This window comes from Scyliorhinus torazame, chromosome 3 (genome assembly GCF_047496885.1).
Source record: "Scyliorhinus torazame isolate Kashiwa2021f chromosome 3, sScyTor2.1, whole genome shotgun sequence".
Taxonomy (NCBI): Eukaryota; Metazoa; Chordata; class Chondrichthyes; order Carcharhiniformes; family Scyliorhinidae; genus Scyliorhinus; species Scyliorhinus torazame.
This window is the reverse complement of record NC_092709.1, coordinates 332,145,880-332,169,442: the sequence shown is the minus strand read 5'-3', so window position 1 is coordinate 332,169,442 and position 23,563 is coordinate 332,145,880. Positions and strand designations below refer to the sequence as shown.

The following is a 23,563-nucleotide window of genomic DNA, read 5'->3' as shown; positions in this document are numbered from 1 at the left end:
TGATAAATTGCCATTAGTGTCCACAAAGGTTTGGAGAGATTACTGGGTTATGGGGATAGGGTGGAGGTGTGGGCTTAGGTAGGGTGCTCTTTCCAAGGGCCGGTGTAGACTCGATGGGCTGAATGGCCTCCTTCTGCACTGTAAATTCTATGATTCTTTGAGTGAACCTCCTGCATTTCCTTCCTCTGCTGCCGGAATTCCACCTGAATAAAAGCCATCAATTCCAGATGGGACCTTCCAGCCCTTCCCCTGCCTGCATGTTTACAGTAGCTGCTACTGCAGTTCAGGCCTGCTCCAACTCTTCAGCAAGGTCTCTCACTGTTTTCTGCTGGGGTTTGGTAACCAGCAGACATACCACTCCCAGGGGAAACCGTTCCTCCAACATTCACCTGCCCCTTTTCATCAAAATTCCACCCATTATCGGGTAAAAGGAGCTCTTTTCTGTGCCTTCAAACAGGAGCTGTCCTGTGCGTGACCACTCACACCATGGCCACCACCGTTAAGACCGAAAAGAATATTCACAAGGATGGCTTCAGAGTTGAGAGGTTATAACAACCTGAAGAGATGAAGACTGAACCGACTGGGGTTCTCAAGCGACAACAGCCACCGCAACCCCCCCCCCCCCTTCCCATCCCACACACCTCCCCACCCCACCCAACCAACCACCCCGGAGGGGTGGGTGATCTGATAGAGAGCTTTAAATTGATAAAAAGACTCAATAGGGTCGACAGAAAGAAAATGTTTCCAATTCTGGGAGGAGGGGTTGAAGCTAAAAGTCACGATATCAAATATAATAATTTAATAAAAGGAACCCAGTTAGAGTATGGAACTCACTACAAGTTGTAGTTGAGGTGAATAGCAGAGGTGCATTAAGGGGAAACTCGGTAAGCACAAGAACGACAGTGAGATGAGGCACATATGGAGCATTACATCAACAAGGAGCAGCTGGGCTAAACGCCCTGTTTCTGGTGATGTACATTTGTACATTTTCCTGTTGAAAGTTCAAATCAATTCTGCTTCCATCATTTCATTCGCAAGACATGTCAGATCACAACTCGCTGCATAATTCTTTACCTCTGCTTCTTTTATCGATCACTTGAAATCCCCCGGGTGGTGATTGTTCTGTATTTGGAAACGGTTTCTCCTCATTTACTCCATCAAAACCAACCAGCATTTTGAAGACCAATATCAAATCCCAGACCCTCTCATTTCTCCACATCCCATTTCCCTGGTGCCGTTCTGAAAACTGTCTGCTGCACCATCTCCCAGGCTTGACACCCTCCCTAGGATGTGGTGCCCTAATACCCTCAAGAGTCCCCACAGTGCAAAAAGAGGCCATTTGGCCCATCGGGCCTGCACCGGCCCTCCAAAAGAGTATTCTACCTAGGCCCTCTTCCCCACCCTATCCCCATTACCCCACCTAACTCTGCACATCTTTGGGTACTAAGATCCTAACCAGTGTTTATAAAATAGATATTGTTGGCAACTTAGTCTATGCCTTCTTAACCAATCTTCAGGCATTAGCCTGGATAATGAGTGTCAACAAAAGTACACAAAAGGACCAGGCCCAATCTTGAGCTCGCTTGATGTCCATATCTTTGTTGCGGCTGCTGTTGGATGGCGATCAGGAGCTGGATACAGCACTGATTTCGCACAGAACTAGAGGAATAAGACATTGACACCATAGGCCATACCTATAGTGAAGTCAATACCAAATACATCCTAAAGGCAAGACAATGCCAACATTGTCTACATTAGGGACCAAAGATCAGGAAGCAACAAGAGCCCTTTGGGTCAGCAGACTGAGTAGAAGCAAGGCAGCTTTGATACACCGACAGAAAATTACTGGTCGGGCTTTAGCTGACATACATTTTTCAATTCTGGGTACCACGACTTCAGCGAAAGAAAGTCTTAATTATCTTCCCTTGACATTCATTGGCATTCCTATTATCAAATCTCCAATCAACATTCTGGGAGTTACTATTGACCAAACAATTAACTGGACCGGTTATGTAAAAACTGTTCCTATAAAAGCAGGGCATCGGCTGGCTCTTTTGTGGCAAGTTGCTCTCTTCCTGACTCCCCAAAGCCTGTCCACCATCCACAAGGCATGTCAGGAATGTGGTGGAATACTCCCCACTTGCCTGGATGAATGCACCTTGACACCATCCAGGACAAAGCAGCCGCTTGACTGGCACCCCACCAACAACCTTAAACATTTGCACATACTCTTGCCCTGATGTACAGTGGAAGCTGTGCGTACCATCTATAAGATGCACTGTAGCAACTCGTCCAGCCACCTTCAGCAGCAGCTTTCAAAATCTGTGACCTCTTACCATCTAGAAGGACAAGGGCAGTAGACTCATGGGAACACCACCAACTGCAAGTTCCCCTTCAAGCCACTCAGCATCATGACTTGGAAATATATCGCCGTTCCTTCACTGTCACTGCGTTGAAACCTTGAAACTTCCTTCCGAACAGCACAGTGGGTGTACCTGCACCACACGGACTGTGGCAGTTCAAGAAGGCAACCACCACTTTCTCAATGGAATGGGCAATAAACGCTGGCTTTACCAACCATATCTGCATCCTATGAATGATAATATTCAACAACAAAAAAAAAAATAAGGCTTTTGAGAGGGTGCAGAGGAGGGTCAATGAGGTTCTGGGTATACGGAACTTTTAATTATATGAAGAGACTAGCAAAACTGGGATGAGGCTATAATGGAGGAGCAGCAAAGATTAAATCGAGGAGCTATTATAATAGGAAAGTTTTTTTCTGCAATAAAAAAAGACAAACCTTTTCCACTAGCAAGGAGGTCAGTTATCAGAGGACACAGTTTGTAAGTAATTGGCAAAAAGACAAGGTGAGGATTTTATTTTGCTATAAAGCAGTGACATAATCTAGAATGCACTGCCGGAAAGACATTTAATAATGTCATTTCACTCACCTTAATTGCCTTCCTTGATAAATGACAGTGCTCAGAATAATCAAAGGGCAGATTTCCCCAATATTTGCTCTAGATTTCCTCGTCAATATTTACCTTTCCATAAGACCCTAAGACATAGGAGCAGAATTAGGTCACTCGGCACATCGAGTCTGCTCCGCCATTCGATCATGGTTGAAATGTTCCTCATCCACATTCTCCTGCCTTCTCCCCATAACCCCTGATCCCCTTATTAATCAAGAACCTACCTATCTCTGTCTTAAATAGACCCAGTGATTTGGCCTTCACAGCCTTCTGCGGCAAAGAGTTCCACAGATTCACCACCCTCTGGCTGAAGAAATTCCTCCTCATCTCCGTTTTAAAGGATCATCCCTTTCGTCTGAGATTGTGTCCTCTGGTTCTAGTTTTTCCTACAAGTGGAAACATCCTCTCCACATCCACTCTATCCAGGCCTCGCAGTATCCTGCAAGTTTCAATAAGATCCCCCCTCATCCTTCTAAACTCCAACGAGTACAGACCCAGAGTCCTCAACCGTTCCTCAAACGACAAGTTCTTCATTCCAGGGATCACGCGAACCTCCTCTGGACCCTTTCCAAGGCCAGCATATCCTACCTTAGATACGGGGCCCAAAACTGCACACAATACTCCAAGTGGGGTCTGACCAGAGCCTTATACAGCCTCAGAAGTACATCCCTGGTCTTGTATTCTAGCCCTCTTGACATGAATGCTTACATTGCATTTGCCTTCTTAACTGCTGACTGAACCTGCACGTTAACCTTAAGAGAATCGTGAACAAGGACTCCCAAGTCCCTTTGTGCTTCTGATTGCCTAAGCATTTCCCCTCTTCATTTCTGCCTCTTTTAGCTTTCCCAATTAACATAATTTATTAATTGGGTCATTTACGTATGCACTTCCCTTAAATTCTCCATCTTAAGCTCTTTTTATCTTTTCTCATAGATCATAATCTTTAAGCCAGTGATTGGTCTGGTTACTCCAGTTTGTAGTCAGGTTCTGTGAAATGGGACTGGATGCGTTATTGTAACCATGGTCTAACATGGGTATTGCAAGGCCTTTGCCCAAGTCCTGTCAGACTATTCTGTCCATTAGAATCTCTCTCTTCACAGTGCAATTTAAATTCCGATTCCAGCGGTGAGGCAGTGTTTTTCTGTTTTGAATCAACCTTATAGATTCAGTTCAATGCTAAATTAACAAATCAGAAAGCAACTTGGTCCCATGAACTTCCACCTGCCAGAGAGTGTGGAGAAAGCTGAAGCTGGTAGTTTTCGTCTGGCCACTTTGGTTGCAGTGGAGAATCGTTTTCTCTCACCCGATACCAGTGCTGTTCCCAATGGTCGCGACTCTTGCTGATTAACCTGACCGACATGAATTAATCTGTGGCTATTCTCCTTCATGTAACGGCCCAGACGCCGAGAGTCGACAGTCAATTCAACCATTCAGGAATGGCAGTGCGGGAGGGGAAACCTCTAGACCAGTGATTTTCAAAATTTTTATTCCGACGACCCATCGGCCGACCTTCACGACCCACGGCGGCCGACCTTCAGGACGCATGCCGGCCGACCTTCACGACCCACGCGGCCGACCTTCACGACCCACGGCGGCCGACCTTCACGACCCACGCGGCCGACCTTCGGGACCCACGCCGGCCGACCTTCGCGACCCACGCCGGCCGACCTTCGCGACCCATGCCGGCCGACCTTCGCGACCCACGCCGGCCGACCTTCGCGACCCACGCCGGCCGACCTTGGCGACCCACGCCGGCCGACCTTCGCGACCCACGTCGGCCGACCTTCGCGACCCACGCCGGCCGACCTTGGCGACCCACGCCGGCCGACCTTGGGGACCCACGCCGGCCGACCTTCGCGATCCACGCCGGCCGACCTTCGCGACCCACGCCGGCCGACGATCGGGACCCACGCCGGCCGACCTTGGCGACCCACGCCGGCCGACCTTGGCGACCCACGCCGGCCGACCTTGGTGACCCACGCCGGCCGACCTTGGCGACCCACGCCGGTCGACTTTCGCGACCCACGCCGGCCGACCTTCGCGACCCACGCCGGCCGACCTTCGCGACCCACGCCGGCCGACCTTCGCGACCCACGGCGGCCGACCATCGCGACCCACGCCGGCTGACCTTCATGACCCACGCCTGCCGACCTTCATGACCCACGCCGGCCGACCTTCGCGACCCACGCCGGCCGACCTTCATGACCCACGCCTGCCGACCTTCTCGACCCACGCCTGCCGACCTTCATGACCCACGCCTGCCGACCTTTGTGACCCACCATTTTCTTATACCGTTAATGCGAGAGGTGAGCCTGCTTGATCCTCATGATCTCACTCCAATCAGGTTCTCAGGCGGAGAGCGTGGATTTCATACCTCAGTTTGTAAACTCTGAGGAGCTCCCCTGGTGACTGATCATTCCAGTAACTCTTCAGGTGGATGAAGGCCACCATCATTGGGATTGACTGGTCACTGTTTCAATCCAATGTTTTAATGTAGTCTGAAAGGTCAGCAAAAAACTTCCAGCCACCCACAGAGGGTGACGATGTGGTGATTTCCCATGGCTTACATTATATCCCTTGCCAAACGTTCAGTTCTGTCCATGATTGAACCATGAGGAAGATACACTCTCTCCAGATCATTACAGTAATGTTTAGGGATGCAAAACAGATCGATAGTCATAGCCTTGTTCATCATCGGTGATCACCACGCAGTCAGCCGCCGCCATGCTGCGATCTCACTTTGACCCCGGGTTCAGGTCCCGACACTCCCGGGCCACATGCGCACTGATGAGCGGGCACGGATGTGCAGTGCGCCCGCATTTTTTTAGCTGATCGCGGCCACCATTTTCAAAGCCGCTTGCCGCCACGATGGCTGACCCCACGACCCTCCCAACACCCACCCGCGGGGCGCGACGCCCACTTTGAAAATGCCTGCTCTGGACCACAAACTCCACCTTCTCCATAACCAACATCATTACGGCAAAGATATTCCAGAACATATTGGCATTGGGATAGGGGAAACTCTGCAGCTTGTTTCTCGGCCTAGACAGGAAAAGAAAAACCACAGCCTCCTTTCCAGCTCTTTAATAGGCCAGGAATCAAACATGGGCCCTCCCAGCGCGACGCATATTGTATTCAAACTAGACAATGCATTCATCTATTCAACCCGAGAGGGGGGAGTTCTCTCCCATTGATGAGAAATGCAGTGAGTGCCCTGGCGTACGCTGGCCCCCTACCTGGTGCTTGTTGCCCAGGGTCAAATCTAAACTCGTGGCGCCTTGGGGGGTGAACTTCTACTCGTGAAAATATATCCCACCCAAATCAGCAGGGTAGAATTTCAATTAACCACCTGGGCATAAAACAGGCATTGGAGACTGACTGGGCATCATGGCGGCCATATTCATTTCTCACTGATTTTTGCAATACTACTTTGCACCCAAACTACTTTGGCTCATTCCCAAAAGAAAAACCTACCCCCAGATGTGTCAAGGGAGTGAGAAGAAAACCGAAGATTGAGGCCACACCAGGAAAATCCAAATGCTGGTCCCCAGATGAAGTTGCCAACTTTGGGTGAACGTATTGCTGGAGGTTTAATCTCATGATGTCTTAATGTATCACCCAATCAAAGCCCTCTTGCAACATTTGAAGTGTTCTAGCCGAGAAAATTCTGGGGTTATTTTTGCTAGAAGAAAGCATCCCAATGATTTCTCTCATAGTCTATCGGATTCTATGATTCTATGTAGTTAGAGGTACAGATAGGCGGATCTGTGGCAACGATAGAGGCTCACGGTTGGTGTGTTGCCTCCCAGGTGCCAAGGTCCGTGATGTCTCTGATCGTGTTTTCAGTATCCTTAAGGGGGAGGGGGAGCAGCCACAAGTCGTGGTACACATCGGTACCAATGACATAGGTCGGAAAAGGGACGGGGATGTAAAACAGGAATTCAGGGAACTAGGGTGGAAGCTGAGAGCCAGGACAGACCGTGTTGTCATCTCTGGTTTGCTGCCAGTGCCACGTGCTAGCGAGGTGAGGAACAGGGAGGGAGTGCAGTTTAATACGTGGCTACAGGGATGGTGTGGGAGGGAGGGTTTCAGTTACTTGGATAATTGGAGCACATTCTGGGGAAGGTGGGACCTGTACAAACAGGACGGGTTACACCTGAACCAGAGGGGCACCAATATCCTGGGAGGGAAATTTGCTACAGCTCTTTTTGGGGGGGGGGGGGGGGGGGGGTAAACTAATTTGGCAGAGGGATGGGAAACTGATTTGTAGTCCAGGAGATAGCGTTGCTGGAGTTCACGAAGTTGAGGGTAGTGCAGTACTGAGGAAGGTATCAAGGTCACAAGAGTGGACCTGCAGGCATGAAGGTGGTTTGAAGTGTGTCTACTTCAATGCGAGGAGCATCAGGAATAAGGTTGGTGAGCTTAAAGCATGGATTTGTACCTGGGACTACGATGTTGTGGCCATTACGGAGACGTGGATAGAACAGGGGCAGGAATGGTTGGTGGAGGTTCCGGGGTTTAGATGTTTCAGTAAGGTTAGGGAAGGTGGTAAAAGAGGTGGAGGAGTCGCATTGTTAATCAAGGATAGTTTAATGGCTGCAGAAGGCAGTTTGAGGAGGATCTGTCTCAGAGGTAGTGTGGGCTGAAGTTAGGAATAGGAAAGGAGCGGTCACTTTGTTGAGAGTTTTCTATAGGCCCCCAAACAGTAACAGACATGTGGAGGAAAAGATTGCAATGCAGATTTTGGATAGGTGCAGTAGTCAGGGTAGTTGTGATGGGTGACTTTAACTTTCCAAATATTGATTGGAACCACTATAATTCAAATAGTTTGGATGGGGCTGTTTTTATCCAGTGTGTGCAGGAGAGTTTCCTCACACAATATGTAGATAGACCGACAAGAGGTGGCGCCGCATTGGATTTGGTACTGGGTAATGAACCGGGACAAGTGTTAGATTTGGTTGTGGGAGAGCACTTTGGAGATAGTGACCACAATTCGGTGACTTTCACTATAGCAATGGAGAGGGATAGGAACATACGGCAGGGCAAGGTTTATAACTGGGGGAAGGGTAATTACGATGCCATTAGGCAAGAATTGGGGAGCATAAGATGGAAACAGGAACTGTCAGGGATAGGCACAATTGAGATGTGGAGCTTGTTCAAGGAGCAATTTCTGCGTGTCCTTGATATGCATGTCCCTGTCAGGCAGGGAGGAAATGGTCGAGTGAGGGAACCATGGTTTACAAAAGAGGTTGAATGTCTTGTGAAGAGGAAGAAGGGGGCTTATGTAAGGATGAGAAAACAAGGTTCAGTTAGGGCACTTGAGGGATACAAGATAGCTAGGAAGGAGCTCACAAAAGGGCTTAGGAGAGCTAGAATGGGGCATGAGAAGTCCTTGGCGGGTAGGATCAAGGAAAACCCCAAGGCTTTTTACACTTATGTGAGGAATAAAAGAATGACCAAGGTGAAGTTAGGGCCGGTCAAGGACAGTAGTGGGAACGTGTGCATGGAGTCTGAAGATATAGGAGAGGCCCTAAATGAATACTTTTCTTCAGTGTTCACAAAGGAGCGGGGCCATGTTGTTGAGGAGGATAGTGTGATACAGGCTGGTTGGCTGGAGGAGGTAGATATTCAGAAGGAAGATGTGTTAGAAATTTTGAGAAGCCTGAGGATAGATAGGTCCCCTGGGCCTGATGGGATATATCCTAGGATTCTTTGGGAGGCGAGGGATGAGATTGCAGAGCCTTTGGCTTTGATCTTTATGTCCTCACTGTCTACAGGAATAGTGCCAGAAGACTGGAGAGAGGCGAATGTTGTCCCCTTGTTCAAGAAAGGGAATAGGCATAACCCTGGGAATTATAGGCCGATTAGTCTCACTTCGGTCATCGGTAAATTATTGGAAAGGGTCTGAGGGATAGGATTTATGATCATTTGGAAAGATACAGCTTAATCCAGATCGTCAGCACGGATTTGTGAGGGTTAAGTCTTGCCTCACAAGTTTGATTGTATTCTTTGAGGAGGTAACTAAGTACATAGATGAAGGTAGAGCAGTTGATGGATTTTAGTAAGGTGTTTGATAAGGTGCCCCATGGTCGGCTCATGTAGAAAGTAAGGAGGCATGGCATAGAGGGAAACTTGGCCGATTGGATCAGTAACTGGCTATCACATAGAAGACAGAGGATGGTGGTAGATGGTAAATTTTCATCCTGGAGCCCAGTCACCAGCGGTGTACCACAGGGATCAGTGCTGGGTCCTCTGCTATTTGTGATTTTTATCAATGACTTGGATGATGGAGTTGAAGGTTGGGTCAGTAAATTTGCTGATGACACCAAGATTGGTGGAGTCGTGGATGAGGTGGAAAGCTGTTGTAGGCTGCAAAGAGACATTGATAGGATGCAGAGCTGGACTGAAACGTGGCAGATGGAGTTTAACCCTGATAAGTGTGAGGTGATTCATTTTGGTAGGACAAATTTGAATGCGGAATACAGGGTTAATGGCAGGGTTCTGAAAAATGTGGAGAAGCAGAGAGATCTCAGAGATCATGGCCATAGATCTCTGAAAGTAGCCACCCAAGTGGATAGAGCCGTGAAGAAAGCCTATAGTGTGTTAGCGTTTATTAACAGGGGGGTTGAGTTTAAGAGCCATGAGGTTATGCTGCAACTGTACAGGACCTTGGTTAGACCGCATTTGTAGTATTGTGTGCAGTTCTGGTCACCTCATTATAGGAAGGATGTGGAAGCATTGGAAAGGGTGCAAAGGAGATTTACCAGGATGCTGCCTGGATTGGTGGGTGGGTCTTATGTGGAAAGGTTGAGGGAGCTAGGGCTTTTTTCATTGGAGCGAAGGAGGATGAGAAGTGACTTAATTGAGGTGTATAAGATGATGAGAGGGATAGACAGAGTGGACGTTCAGCGATTTTATTCCTCGGGTGGACGTAGCTGTTACAAGGGGGCATAACTATAAAGTTCACGGTGGAAGATATAGGAGGGATGTCAGAGGTAGGTTCTTTACTGAGAGAGTGGTTGGGGCGTGGAACGCACTCCCAGTTATGGTAGTGGAGTCGGACACTTTATTTCAAGCGGTTATTGGATAGGGACATGGAGTGCACTAGAATGATTGGGTAGAGGTTGATCTGATCTTACATTCAGATCGGCACAACATCATGGGCTGAAGGGCCTGTACTGTGCTGTATAGTTCTATGATCTATGTTCTATGTTCTAATCCCTACAGTGGAGAAGGAGGCCATTCAGCCCATCGAGTCTGCACTGACCTTCTTAAAGAGCATCCTACCTGGGCCCACTCCCCCAGTCCTAAACCCATAACTCCACCTAACCATCACGACCCATGGCCAATCCACCTAACTGCACTTCTTTGGACTGTGGGAGGAAACTGGAGAACCTGGAGGAAACCCACGCAGACACAGGGAGAATGTGTAAACTCCACACGGATAGTCACCCAAGCCAGAATTGAACCAGGGTCCCTGGTGCTGTGAGGCAGCAGTGCTGACCACTGTGGGCAACGTGCTGTTCCCAAGTTGCTCATAGTGGTGTCCAAACCTTTATTCCTGGAGAGAGAGATTAAAAACACAGCTAGTTGAGAGAACAAGAAAGGTTTGGGTACCTGTGGGTGTTTAACTTCCTGTGCCTTGGAATGGTCTTTGCTGGCAGGTTCCCGGTGGATCACAGTCAGCAGGTGCCCCTGAAGAACCAGGATCTCCTTGAACTCCTCCATCGTTTTGGCTTCCAAGAGTTTCTGTCGGAAGTTCATGTCGGCAAACATTGTGGCGAAGGTTCTCCCGATTTCGCTGGCCGTTTTTGTACTTTTCTGCAACGTGGGAGGAACAAAAGCGCAAAAAGAATAAAACCTGGAGCAGTAACAGCTGAAAAACATTAACTTCCTCACACAGGAACAGATGCCGATCATTCACCTCCATCAAGCCCATTCCACCATTCAATCTGATCATGGCTGATCTGTGACCTAATTCTGGATGAAATGAAATGAAAATCGCTTATTGTCACAAGTAGGCTTCAAATGAAGTTACTGTGAAAAGCCCCTAGTCGCCACATTCCGGCGCCTGTTCGGGGAGGCTGTTACAGGAATTGAACCGTGCTGCTGGCCTGCCTTGGTCTGCTTTCAAAGCCAGCGATTTAGCCCTGTGCTAAACCAGCCCCTACCCTTTGCTTCATACCCCTTAGATTTCTATTAATAACAAAACTCTACCTCAGGTTTCAAATATATAATTGATCTAGCGTCAATTGTTATTTGCAGAAGAGAGTTCTGAACTTCGACCACAGAAGTTACTGAAGATCAAAGTCCAGTAGGGGGCAGCACTGTGCTAGAGATCCAGAGAATCACATCAAACAGGCTCAAACTCAATTCCGACAGATGGAAAGTACGCCATAGGTCACCGCTTGACCCATTGCGTCTTTGTGTTTGACTAAAGACATCTACTTAAATCTCATTTCCCTGGAGTCTTTTAAAGAAATTGCTGAATGAAAGGTGGCCCAGTTCGCCTTCTACCAGTCTGATTGTCACAAGAGAACATGGTTATGGAGTTGCTGACTAACTGATCAATTAGGCTGGAACAGGACCAGACGCATGTTCAGCAAACCAAGGGGTGGAAAGCCAAGAGAATCATTAGGTCCAGCAATTCGCCCAATCCTTTCTAAAATCCATTCAGTCCTCTTTGCCTGCTTCAATAGTCATTTTGACAAAGAATTGCCATGTGCCAGCGCCACCCTTTCCCCCCCCCCCCCTCCCCCGTGACCCCCACTCCCTCTTTTCCCCTAATGATAATCCTCCGTCTGTGTTCTCTTGTTGCAGATTTAACCAGTGGAAACAATCTAGTACCGTCCAACCTTTCATTTCAAAAACCTCGTATTATGCCTGCTCCTAACCTTCTCTGTTCCGCAATTATCGTCTCACATTCGACAATATTCTGGCAAAACGTCCCCAACCCCTTTTTTTTTCACGCCCGTGATATTCAGAGTGCCAGGAACTGCAAGAAATGCTCCCAACTGTGGCCCAAGCAGCTCTTTGTATGAATTCCACATGGTCTGCCTTAGTTCTGGCGCCCTCATCAACAATAATACAACCACATTTTTTAAAAACTGTGGCAGTCAGAATTGCAGAGGTATAATAGGGGAGTCATTTTTACCTCTTGTCCAGTGGCCATATGAACACAATTACAAAATTGTTAGAGTGCAGAAGGAGCCAGTCAGCCCATCGTTCCTGCACCAGCTCTCTGTATGAGCATTTCCTTTGTGCCTTCACTTGGCAATTCACTCCCACCTTCTCCCTATAGTCCTAGCATGTACTTCCTTACTTCTTTTGTTTAGAGTTTTCTAAAAATGTCCCAAAATGATCTCAAAACATCTGGTCATTAAAAACACATCTCAAAAAATGCCACTGTTGTCAACTCTTATGTTCTGTTTATCCGGACTTCCACGGAGGACCCCTTGACTTTGAACTCTGTCACCATTCTGTCACTGTCACCGGGCTGAAATCCTGGAATATCCTTGTTAATACCGCCACAGGCCTAGCTACACTGGATGAAGGTGAGCTAATGTCTTGAGCCACTGCAGTGCACCTTCTAAAGGGTAATTAGGGATAGGCAACACTGGCAGGCCTTGCAAGCAATGCTCGTATCTCATGAACAAATAGAGTCAGTAGTTGGAGGGTACTTTGTTTCCCACCCCCACCGGAAACCAAATGTTAACATTTAAATGTTTTCTGGTGTGCGACCAAACATGAAAGAGCATTGCATCATTACAGCTGTGAGACACGATCAACATTAAAATCACAGGCATATGCAAAAATCAACCCAAAGTCAACCAACGTGCAAACATTTGCAGTAGCACAGTGGTTAGCACTGTTGCTTCACAACGCCAGGGTCCCAGGTTCGATTCCCGGCTTGGGTCACTGTCTGTGCGGAGTCTGCACGTTCTCCCTGTGTCTGCGTGGGTTTCCGCCGGGTGCTCCGGTTTCCTCCCACAAGTCCCAAAACACGTGCTATTCGGTAATTTGGACATTCTGAATTCTCCCTCAGTGTACCTGAACAGGACTGGAGCGTGGCGACTAGAAGCTTTTCACAGTAACTTCATTGCAGTATTAATGTAAGCCTACTTGCGTCAATAAAGTTTATTATTATTATTTAAATTCGCATAGGTTCCTTTGTAATCAGTGGAGAGAGTTATTCAGAAGCCTCGTACATAATAATTATCTTTATTATTGTCACAAGTAGGCTTACATTAACACTGCAACGAAGTTACTGTAAAAATCCCCTCGTTGCCACACTCCGGCGGCGCCTGTTCGGGTACACAGAGGGAGAATTCAGAATGTCCCATTCACCTAACCTGCATGTCTTTCGGGACTTGTGGGAGGAAACCAGAGCACCCGGAGGAAACTCACGCAGACACTATTGAGAACGGACAGACTCCGCACAGACACTGACCCAGCCAGGAATCGAACTTGGGACCCTGGTGCTGTGAAGCAACAGTGCTAACCACTGTGCTACCGTGCCGCCCAATTGGTCACGCTTCTGATGCTAAGTATGAAATAAGTTGGAGACCTCGCCAAAGCTTTAATGGAGTCGAAGATTCTGGTCTTCGCAAACTATGGAGAACAAGGGATTAACCCAATGAGCACGGCCCCCATTCAGAGACATTACTTTCAGTCTCCCAACTCAGAATTAGCCCACTTGGTAGAGGAAAGATATACTTGCAAGAAATGAGCAGCATTAACTGGTCATAAAAAGAAAGGTTGGTTGACTTTCTGACCTGCAAACAGTTCAAATGCTCCATACCCTCTGGCCAATTTTCAGCAGATTGCAATATTAACCCATCAAGATGCTCTTTGCGATGAATTTTCTCAAGAATTTGAAAGTACAGGCAAGTCAAACTACATATTAGCGAGCCACATTATTCCTGCTCATGAGCTATAGTGCAAGGTAACATTTCCCCTGATTGAAGCAAAGGAAATGTAAGAACTACTTCAGAATAATCATTCGCCTTGGATCTTGCTTTCAGTTTGTTCATCCCAATTCCGAGATTCCTAACTATATCCCTCCTTGTATAAATACACAGTGCATAATGCAAACAGGAGCATGAGTGGCCGGATGTTCCAACCTGGGATAGGATCAGCTGAAGTAAATGGATTGCATTTTTTTTTTAAATTAGGCACCAAATTCGGCATCATCAGCTAGATTTCACCAAGGAGAGCAAATGGGCCGAGTCTCAAGTCGTGTAAGCAGTTAACTTGCAGCTCATCTTCAGTCGAAGGGGAGCAAATGATACTCGTTTGTTCAAAAAAGTGTGTACTGATAAGCTCAGCAACTACAGGGCAGTCACTCTAACCTTGGTGGTGAAGAGGTTTCTAAAAACAATAATGCCGGACAAAGGTTCCACACAAGTGCCAGGCAATGACCATCTCCTACAAGAGAGGATCTAACCATCGCCCCTTGACATTCAATAGCATTACCATCGCTGAATCCCCCACATCCTGGGGGTTACCATGGATCAGAAACTGAACTGGGCTAGCCATATTAATTCTGTGGCTACCAGAGCAGGTCAAAGTCGAGGAATCCTACGGTGAATAACTCACCTCCTGACCCCCCCAGAAGCCTGTTGGCCATCTACAAGGCACAAGTCCAGGAGTGTGATTGAATACTCCTCACTTGCCTGGATGAGTGCAGCTCCAACAACACTCAAGAAGCTCAACACCATCCAGGACAAAGCAGGCAGCTTCATTGCTCCTCCTTCCACAAACATTCATATCTTCCACCACCGATGAACAATGGCAGCCATATGCACCATCTACAAGATGCACTGCAGTAACGCACCCAAGGTTCCTTAGACAGCACCTTCCAAACCCACTACCACTACCATCTAGAATGACAAGTGCAGCGGATAACTGGGAACCCCACCACCTGGAGGTTCCCGTCCAAGTCACTCCCACCATGACTTGGAAATATATTGCCGTTCCTTCACTCTCACTGAGGCAAAATCCTGGAACTCCTCCCCTAACAGCACTGTGGGTGTACCTACACCTCAATGACTGCACCACCACCTTTTGAAGGGCAACTAGGCACAGGCAATAAATGCTGGCCTAACCAGCAATGTCCACATCCCGTAAATGAATTAAAAAAAATAATGAATAGCCCTTTGGGAAGTTGCAGGTTAATTAAGGCAAGCCAGCAGGGACTTGCAAATCATTTTGAACTAGCTTGCTTGAGTTTTTTGATGAGGTAACGTAGAGTGCTGATAAGGGTAACGCGGTTGATGTGGGATAAATGGGCCGGGATTCTCCGATCCTGCGCCGGGTCCGAGAATCCACGGGGGAAGGCACGAATCCCGCCCTGCCGCCGGCTTCCCTATTCTCGGGCGCTGTTTTCCGGGCGCCGACGGGATTCCCGCCACGCCGGTCAGGGGCCGTTGACAGGGCCGCGCCCCCCCCTCCAGCGTTTCTCCGGGCCCCGATTGGCCAAGTGGCCGACAGTTTTTGCCCAGTCCTGCCGGCGTGGATTACACAGTATGAAATAATGGATGCCGAATCAGGGGTACCTGGGTGTGTTCGTACTTAGATAATTGAGGGAGGCAGGACAAATGAGAGAGCAGTTAATAAAACTTATAGTACACTGGGGGCTTTATTAACATGAGAATAGAATCATAGAATCCCTACAGTGCAGAAGGAGGCCATTTGGCCCATCGAGTCTGCACTGCATGGTCAATCCACCTAACTTGCACATCTTTGGACTGTGGGAGGAAACCAGAGAACCTGGAGGAAACCCACGCAGACACTGGGAGGAACTCCACACATGCAGTCACCTGCAGCCAGAATCGAACCCGGGTCCCTGGGGCTGTGATGCAGTAGTGCTAATCACTGTGCCACCGTGCCTCGAGTACAAGGACAAGGAAGTTATGTTAAACTTCAGCCTCAGCTGGCCTATTGTATCTAGCTCTGGCTGCCACACTTTAGAAACAATGTGAAGGTATTAGTGAAGGTGCAGGAGAGATTCACATGAATGCTGCCAGGGATGGTGTGTGGTGATATTCTTGTGCATAGCAATGTATATAGTTAACAATATGACCTCCGATCAACATGTGGCGATAGAGATCCACCATGTGACTCCAGAGATCCGACAGTTGGTAGCAAGTCGTACAAGAGGACAGTCGCACTAGAAGTAGCTCCAGGAGAATTCACTGAATTCAATTATTAGTTACCATTTGTATTATAGTTCATCAGTTATCTTTCCACGTGTTCATGTTCATCTTGTTAATAAAACTATCTTACCAGTCAAAGAACGAGAGTTCTGCGTGCATCTGTCCTACGGCCACAACATAGGACATAACATGGTACTAAGAGTGTCGAACAATTGAGGATAACAATGGAGAAGACGAACTAGGGGCAAATGGAGGTGGCTCCTGTGGGGAATTTAACTCTTGGGCCCAATGACTGTTTCTGTACTATATATCCTACTTAATACAGGAAGCATCAATCTGCACTGGAACACTCAGTCATTGCTTCGTTTGAATAGATACTCTGTTCAAAGGATTCTGCCTCGCCAAATTTTATTCTCTATAGTTAATGCAGTTTCCAGTTGTTGATTCTTTTGCATGCTCTATTTTAAATGGTCCTTTTTTTTTTTAAAGAATGGTGCGAAGGGTTAATTTTAAAAACTGGACATTTTTCAACTATCAACGCAAGGCTGCAAATCGAGGGTTAAGAAATTCGAAATTATTTCCACTGGCTACAACAGCATTACAATCCTCGAGTTCATTGCCAGTCCTGCCACCATCTTGCTCACATCTCTCCCAGCCAGAAGGAACACCAGAAGAATAAGGCTTAGCCAGAATCTGAGGCTAGTTGCTGGAATGCTCCGCTTTATTGAAAGAAATAAAGTGATCTTTCCAAGTCGGGCCTTAAAGTGAGTTTCGCAGGATTGTTTCTGATGCTGACAGAAGCTGTGTGAGACCCACGCAATGGGCGCCAGGAGTACCCTCGCAACTTCCACATGGTTTAAGAGAACAAGGATCAGTGGAGATGCATGTGCCCAGTGCCATATTCCAGGTTGCAATCTTGAGCACAAGACCTAGTTCCAGCTAGTACTCAAATCAGAGTCTTCAGAGATTGCATACAGCTCACTTCATCATTATCAACTTCGAGCTTATCCCAACATCTTGGTGCGGGGCCCAGAACCCCTGGCAAGGGGAAAAAAACTTAAATTTAGCAACTTGAGAGTCTCGGACTCCTGGGTGAAATATTAAGCCAACGCCCCGACTGGTCTCTTAGGTTGGCATACGGAGGGAAAAACTAGCTACATTGTTTCCAACATTACAACAATAGCAAGATTTAATTGGCTGTGAAACATTTGGGACGTCCTGAGATCATATATTGCAAGTCTTTATTTATCCAAAACTTACTGTTTCCCAATTACGATCTGAAGTGCAGCAACTGTTACGGCTAACGCAGCAGCCATTTTGTACAAAGCTAGTTTATCTCACAAACAGCAAAAGAGGGGAACAATCAGCTAATCTGGGTTTTATTTTTTTTTAAGTTGGCATTTGTAGAGTAATGGTTATTAACCAGGACACCGGGGGAACATCCTTCACTTCTTTGAACAATAATGTTTGATTGTTATTGGTGTGAATTTTTATAAGGTACGGTTTTGGGACTGTGTCATTAATTTAGGGTAAAATGGAGGAATGCAGGGTGCCATGTGACCTTCTCCAACAAACCTCGGTGGCTTGGGTATAAGAATTAAAAGGGGCCTTTACTGGCAAGAAGGTGAGAGGTATTAGCAGCTGTAAAAAACGATGAATGCATCTTTGCCAACAATGGGTAGTGATAGGCCTAGACCTTCAAAAAGGGTGTGGAGATGCAGAGCACGAGGCTGAGAGCACGCAATGGTCTACCACATAAGAATACAGACACGATGTATCAAAGGTCCCCTTTCTGTGCTGTAAAATTCTGTGCGTTGATCTCAAGCGAGAGCACAACGTGGCCGGGAAATGCCAGGAGAGTCCTTTCGTGAGCCTCCCGTCAGGCTCCGCGCCTCGCGAGAGGTCGGAGTTGGAACTCTGCCCCGAATGGGCGAGACCTAATGACGCTCACAAAAGGAGGTCGTAAACCTCCTTACAACCTACCTGCCCAGGATCCACCGGCCTCCCTTGATTCTTCGTCCTCCCCACGGAGGCTGAGACCAGGCGCCGATCAGTGCTGGTCCACACAAACGTGGACCAGGCGGAAAGGCACCCGGATGGAATCCCGAGTCACTGGAGACCCTGGATGGTCAGGCAAGTGCAGGGTGGCACCCTGGCACTCCCCCTGGAATGTGGGCATGTTGTCACTTCCCAGCTGGCACCTTGGCACTGCCACCCTGGTACTGCTGAGATGCCCAGGTGGCACTGCCAAGCTGTCAGAAGCACTGCCTGGATGCCTGGGTGGCAGTGCAAGGGTGCCTGAGTGCCAGGGTGGCATGCCAAGTGTCAGAGGCGAGAGGGGCCATGTCCATGAAACGAGATGGAGGGAGTTTTGAAGGACGTTGAAAACCCTCAACATTTCCCCCAGTACCCCACTGAACCCGTGTGTCCAGATTAGGTAAAGCTGTTGCGTGGAGTTTATACAATCAAGTACAGGCAAAACAATTCTATCCTCTGTGATATTCCCATTCTCAATCTCTACCATTACACGTCAAAGCGCATCCAAAAAGTAGAATATTTAAAATTACCATTTTTGGCGGCACCAGGATTAGTATAATGTATCGCACCTCACAGCAATTCTCTCCCCAGTTCTGAGGCCTTCCCAATCGGCATATGCATACATGTCGCTTCTGGAGCGTTGCTACAGTGCACCTGTGAGAGAGAAGGGAGGTAAACAGTGCAAGAATTGTAGGAAAGTAATATAGAATCATAGAATTTACAGTGCAGAAGGAGGCTATTCGGCCCATCGAGTCTGCACTGGCCCTTACAAAGAGCTCCCTACTTAAGCCCACGTATCTACCCTATCCCTGCAACCCAGTAACCCCCAACGTTTTTGGACACTAAGGGCAATTTAGCATGGCCAATCCACCTAACCCGCACATCTTTGGACTGTGGAAGGAAACCGGGGCACCCAGAGGAAGCCCACGCACACACGGGGAGGATGTGCAGACTCCGCACAGACAGCTGTTTGACGTTTTAGTTGCTGTGATATGAAGAGTCTAAAGTTCTGTTCCTTTTTCACAAACACACATTTATTTCATTCCAACAGCATTTGCACAAAACTCTCACTATACATCACCTGACAGAGGCCCTTTACATATCAGTGTCAATTAATGGATACTTAACATAAATGAGACAACTAATTGCAATGTCTCTTAACCCATTACTTAACAGTCTCCCCTTCCTTGGAGAAAAAAAAAATTAGGTGAAAACTAAATTTCAAGAAACTCAAAAACACACATGATTCCCCCTTTTTTTCTGTTTGGACGAGAAAGAAAAAAAAGTCACAGAAACAAGCGCCCTTCATTAACAATATCCAAAAGTGAACTCGCCCCTCTTTTTGTAAAACAGTCGGACACTTGATGGCTCCTGTCGACCCATTTAATTTTTGTTATTTCCCCTCTGTCCAACATCTGCTTCAAACTTGCGATGTCTATCCGTAACCTCTTTTCATTGACACTTTTTGTGGAGTGCACATTTTCCCCAGAGGGATTTATTGTCAATGTGACAGTCAATAGGTATATTACCCAAATCCCCTAATCCCAAAATTTCTGTCAATATCATACTTATATAAAAGGCCATATCCACCGCCTCTACAAGGCTTAACGTCTCAGCAGCCAAAGTGCTTTTTACCACTCTCCTTATTTTCTTTGTTTCCCACACAAGCGGGCAACATTTACCATTGTTCCCCAAAAGGAAAATTATAAAACCTCCTGCGCTTGAAACCCCATCACATAAATGTGCGTAGAATGCATCACTATAAACTATGAGTTTCAAGTGCCTGAGGTCACCTAAAACTGGGAACTTCAAAACACACTCCTGCATTTTTAGTTTGGCCAACACTTTATTTGCTCTTATTATGTCTTCCACTTTGGGATCATTCATTTTTGTACTCAACTCTAAAGACATCAAAACTCACGACCGGTCTAGTCTGTCTACCTAACCAGTTCAGTTGCCCAATTAAACTTCGCAGTTGCTCTTTTTCTATCTTTGAAACCATTGCGTCTTTTTGTGAAACTCGGCCACGACTAATTGCTATTGGGCTGATGCTTTCCAAATAAGATTGCTGACGTAAAGTTGCCCCTAACTTAGTCTGTCCAAGTTCCAGTCCCATATATTTAAATGCATCGAAAGCCTGACTTCCAAACCTGAATTCTTTCCTCAAACCAGAGATTACAATAGCTTCAAAATCACTAGTCCCACCCCACAAAAAAATCATCGACATGCATCATAAAAATGCCAGAAAGATTTCCTTTATAGTGCCAGTAAACCATTGCAGGAACTGCTTTCAACTGGCAACAGCCTAACTTTAACAAAACTGACCTTACCGAAAAATACCAGACTCTAGATGCATCATTTAATCCATATACACATTTGTTCAACTTCCAGAGTACCCCTTCTGTGTTAGCTGCTTCTTTAGGAGGACGGAGAAAAATGTATCTCTGGAGCTGGTGCCCCTGCAAAAAGGCAGCTTTTATATCTATAGATTTGCATTCCCATGCCTTTGTGGCTAATAGAGCCAAGAAGACCTTTAAAATAACCTTTCCTGCTGTAGGTGAATCTACCCTTAAATCCTGATCTTCTAAGTTTTCTTCAAATCCCCTTGCCACAAGCCTGGCCTTTGCCTTATAAGTTCCATCCGGAAGAACCTTTTCCGTGCAAATCCATCTGTGGGATAGAGCTCTTTGTCCCCTATCCAGTACTTCCGCGTATACCCCAAATTCACTCCAACTGTGCAATTCTTGCTGTTTAGCTTCTTTGATAACTTTTTCATCTAATTTATTTGAAGCCACCAAAATCTCACGTGCATGTGGGCTTCTATTCCTATTAGTATTCGTAGTCTTACTCATGTTCCGAGATCTTGACAAACTACGTCCCCTCTCCCGCCTGGTATCTCGTTCTGTACTGCGACTGCTTGATCTTTCCCTTCTACTGTGGGATGTCCTTTCAATAGTTCTCGACCTTTTCCTGCGGACCTGTTCACTATCCGATGTACTATCTGAACTGGCACTGCGTTTCTGTGCCCTCCATTTTTGAACTTTGTTTTCCCAATCCATTGTCTTGATTCCTTCCCCTGAATGCTGTACATTCAACCAATGTTTATATTTTCCCGTGGCCTTCCCTGCTCTACTAATAACAGTTGCATCCTTCCATTGACTAGACCCTTCAGGCAAGTATGTCACTTTTGTACCAACTTTTGGCAGTTGCCCTTTCGGAAAAATGGCCTGTTCTAATTCATCAGAAGTGTTGTGTTCCTCCACAGAAACCCTGTCTATAATCAGTTAATTGGTCCTCATAGTTCTGTACCACATGCGTACCAGATGACTCTGGTTCCTCGTCATGTCTGTCTGCTCTGTCTAAGTTTGATAATTCGTAATCTGTACCCATTATGCTTGATGAATGTACCCTAACAGTTTGATTACCATGTTGCAAAATAATTCTTTTGCCATCTATGCTTATGATCTTCCCTGGGCCTTTCCATTCATTAGAATTGTCTCTCTTATAGTATACCATGCCTCCTTGCTGTAAAACGGCATCTGATGGCCGTACGTTATGTCTTAAAACTCTGTGAATTCTTTCAGAGACTTCTGCTCCAGAAAAGCTTTTCTACTGCGATGGAATGCATTTAAATGTTCAGCAAAACCAGAGCTAATTGTAGTCCCCTCCCAAGCTGGAGGCTGGTCATCCAAAATAGACGGAATTTTGAATTCTTTGCATGTACTGCCCATGCTAAAGCTGAATTTAGCCTGCAAATTGGTCGATCTGCCAAAATTTTCCGAAGCATGTCGTCGATGACAGCATGATTTCTTTCACAGGCACCATTACTAAATGGGCTTTCTGCAGCCGTATTCATAACTCTGATATTCATGTTTTCACACATATCCCTAAACTCATCATTAGCAAATTCTCCCCCATTGTCCGCAAGGAATTTTGCCGGTGGACCCATTCCTGTCCCTATCCATTTTTCCATGATTTGACCCAGAATTAATCTCTTTTCTTTACTTCGTACAATCGTTGATTGACTAAATCTGGTTGCTAAATCTACAAATGCAAAATAAATATATTATTTGCTTTATCCCAGATCTTAAGGTCCATGGCCACAATGTCGTTAAAATCCCTTGCCAAAGGTAGGGTTACTATCAGTCGTGCTGGTGTCCTTCTTTACTTCCTACAAACTTCACAGCGGTCACTAACCTGTTCTATCAGTTTAGTGTAGTCATCAGCCCTTACCCCTGCATCCTTTAATAAACTTTTCAGCCTCCGAGGAGATGGATGTGCAAATTGTCTATGCAGTTTTAATACCACAAGCTTTTTATCAGCTAAAGTCCCATTTTCAGCTGCCATTAACACATCCTTAACCACTCTACTTGAAATATTATTTGTCAGTAATGGAATACAATCGTGTCCCGACTTGTGTAAATTGTAAGTCCATCGTCTTTCCAAAAACTGTTGCCTTATCCTGTTTCATATCCAGTTTCATGTGTGCTTTCTTCATCGACGGTCTGCTCAGAAGCAAAGGTATCTCACTTAATACAACATCCATGCTAATGAAATGATTCACTCCGGCAATATTGCAAGGGATCACCACTCTTTTCAGCGACTTCAGAGTATTATCATCCCCAAACCTGAAACTTGTGGAACTTTCAAATTCCTTAACCTTGTTACGATTTTCAGCATTCAGAGAGTCCAGGTAACATTTTAACCAGTCAATTCCACACACAGTAGATGCGCAGCCACTGTCCAATACAGCACAGTTGAAGGATTCTGCAACCAACACCCTCATTAATGGCGTAAAACTGCTTGTCAATAGGACAATGCCTTCTTTCTGGTCACTGTCTTTTTCCTCTTCTGACTCTTCCGTGTCATGTGTCGCTTCAAACACTCTATCATAACGAGTTGGACAGTTGAAAGCATAATGGTATTGAGAGTCACATCGAAAACATCGATTTATCATGCCCCGTGCATTTCTGGGGCTCATCTTCCTATTGTAGGTTCTAACTGGGTTTCTGTCTTCATAATTTCATTGTCCCGGTCTCCTTCTATAGTCTTGAGCCCTGTTCGTAGCCATATGATTTCGCCATCCTGTTAGTAGTGTATCTTCCATATTCTGCCTTATTGTAGACTGACCTATTTGGGTCATCAGAGCCATCGGAATCAAATGTTTCCCCAGAAACTTTTGTAAAGCTTTTGTCTTCTGTTCGAATAAGGTATCCTCATCAGTAAACTGAACTCCTGTCAAAACCAGGGGCCTATCCATGTTGCTGACTCTAGCACAGTCAAGTAATTTAAAGGCCAACACAGACTGTGGAAATTCCAGGTTGTGTTTCTGCAGTCTTTTATATAGTCTGCCAAATTCTATTATATAGTCTTCCATGGTGATATCCTCCATTTTCC

At 46.5% G+C, this 23,563-nt stretch overlaps 1 protein-coding gene across 5 annotated transcripts in view; it reads right to left on the bottom strand.

The window, feature by feature from the left end:
• Positions 1-23,563, bottom strand: part of slc4a11 (solute carrier family 4 member 11) — a 400,651-nt gene that overhangs the window by 124,795 nt on the left and 252,293 nt on the right. For all 5 annotated transcript variants that reach the window (XM_072497675.1, XM_072497673.1, XM_072497671.1 and 2 more), the window contains 2 exons: positions 18,697-18,820; positions 10,590-10,793 (listed from right to left, as the gene is read on the bottom strand). In XM_072497675.1, coding sequence (XP_072353776.1) covers positions 10,590-10,793; positions 18,697-18,820 — 328 coding nt within the window. The remainder of the gene's footprint in view (positions 1-10,589; positions 10,794-18,696; positions 18,821-23,563) is intronic.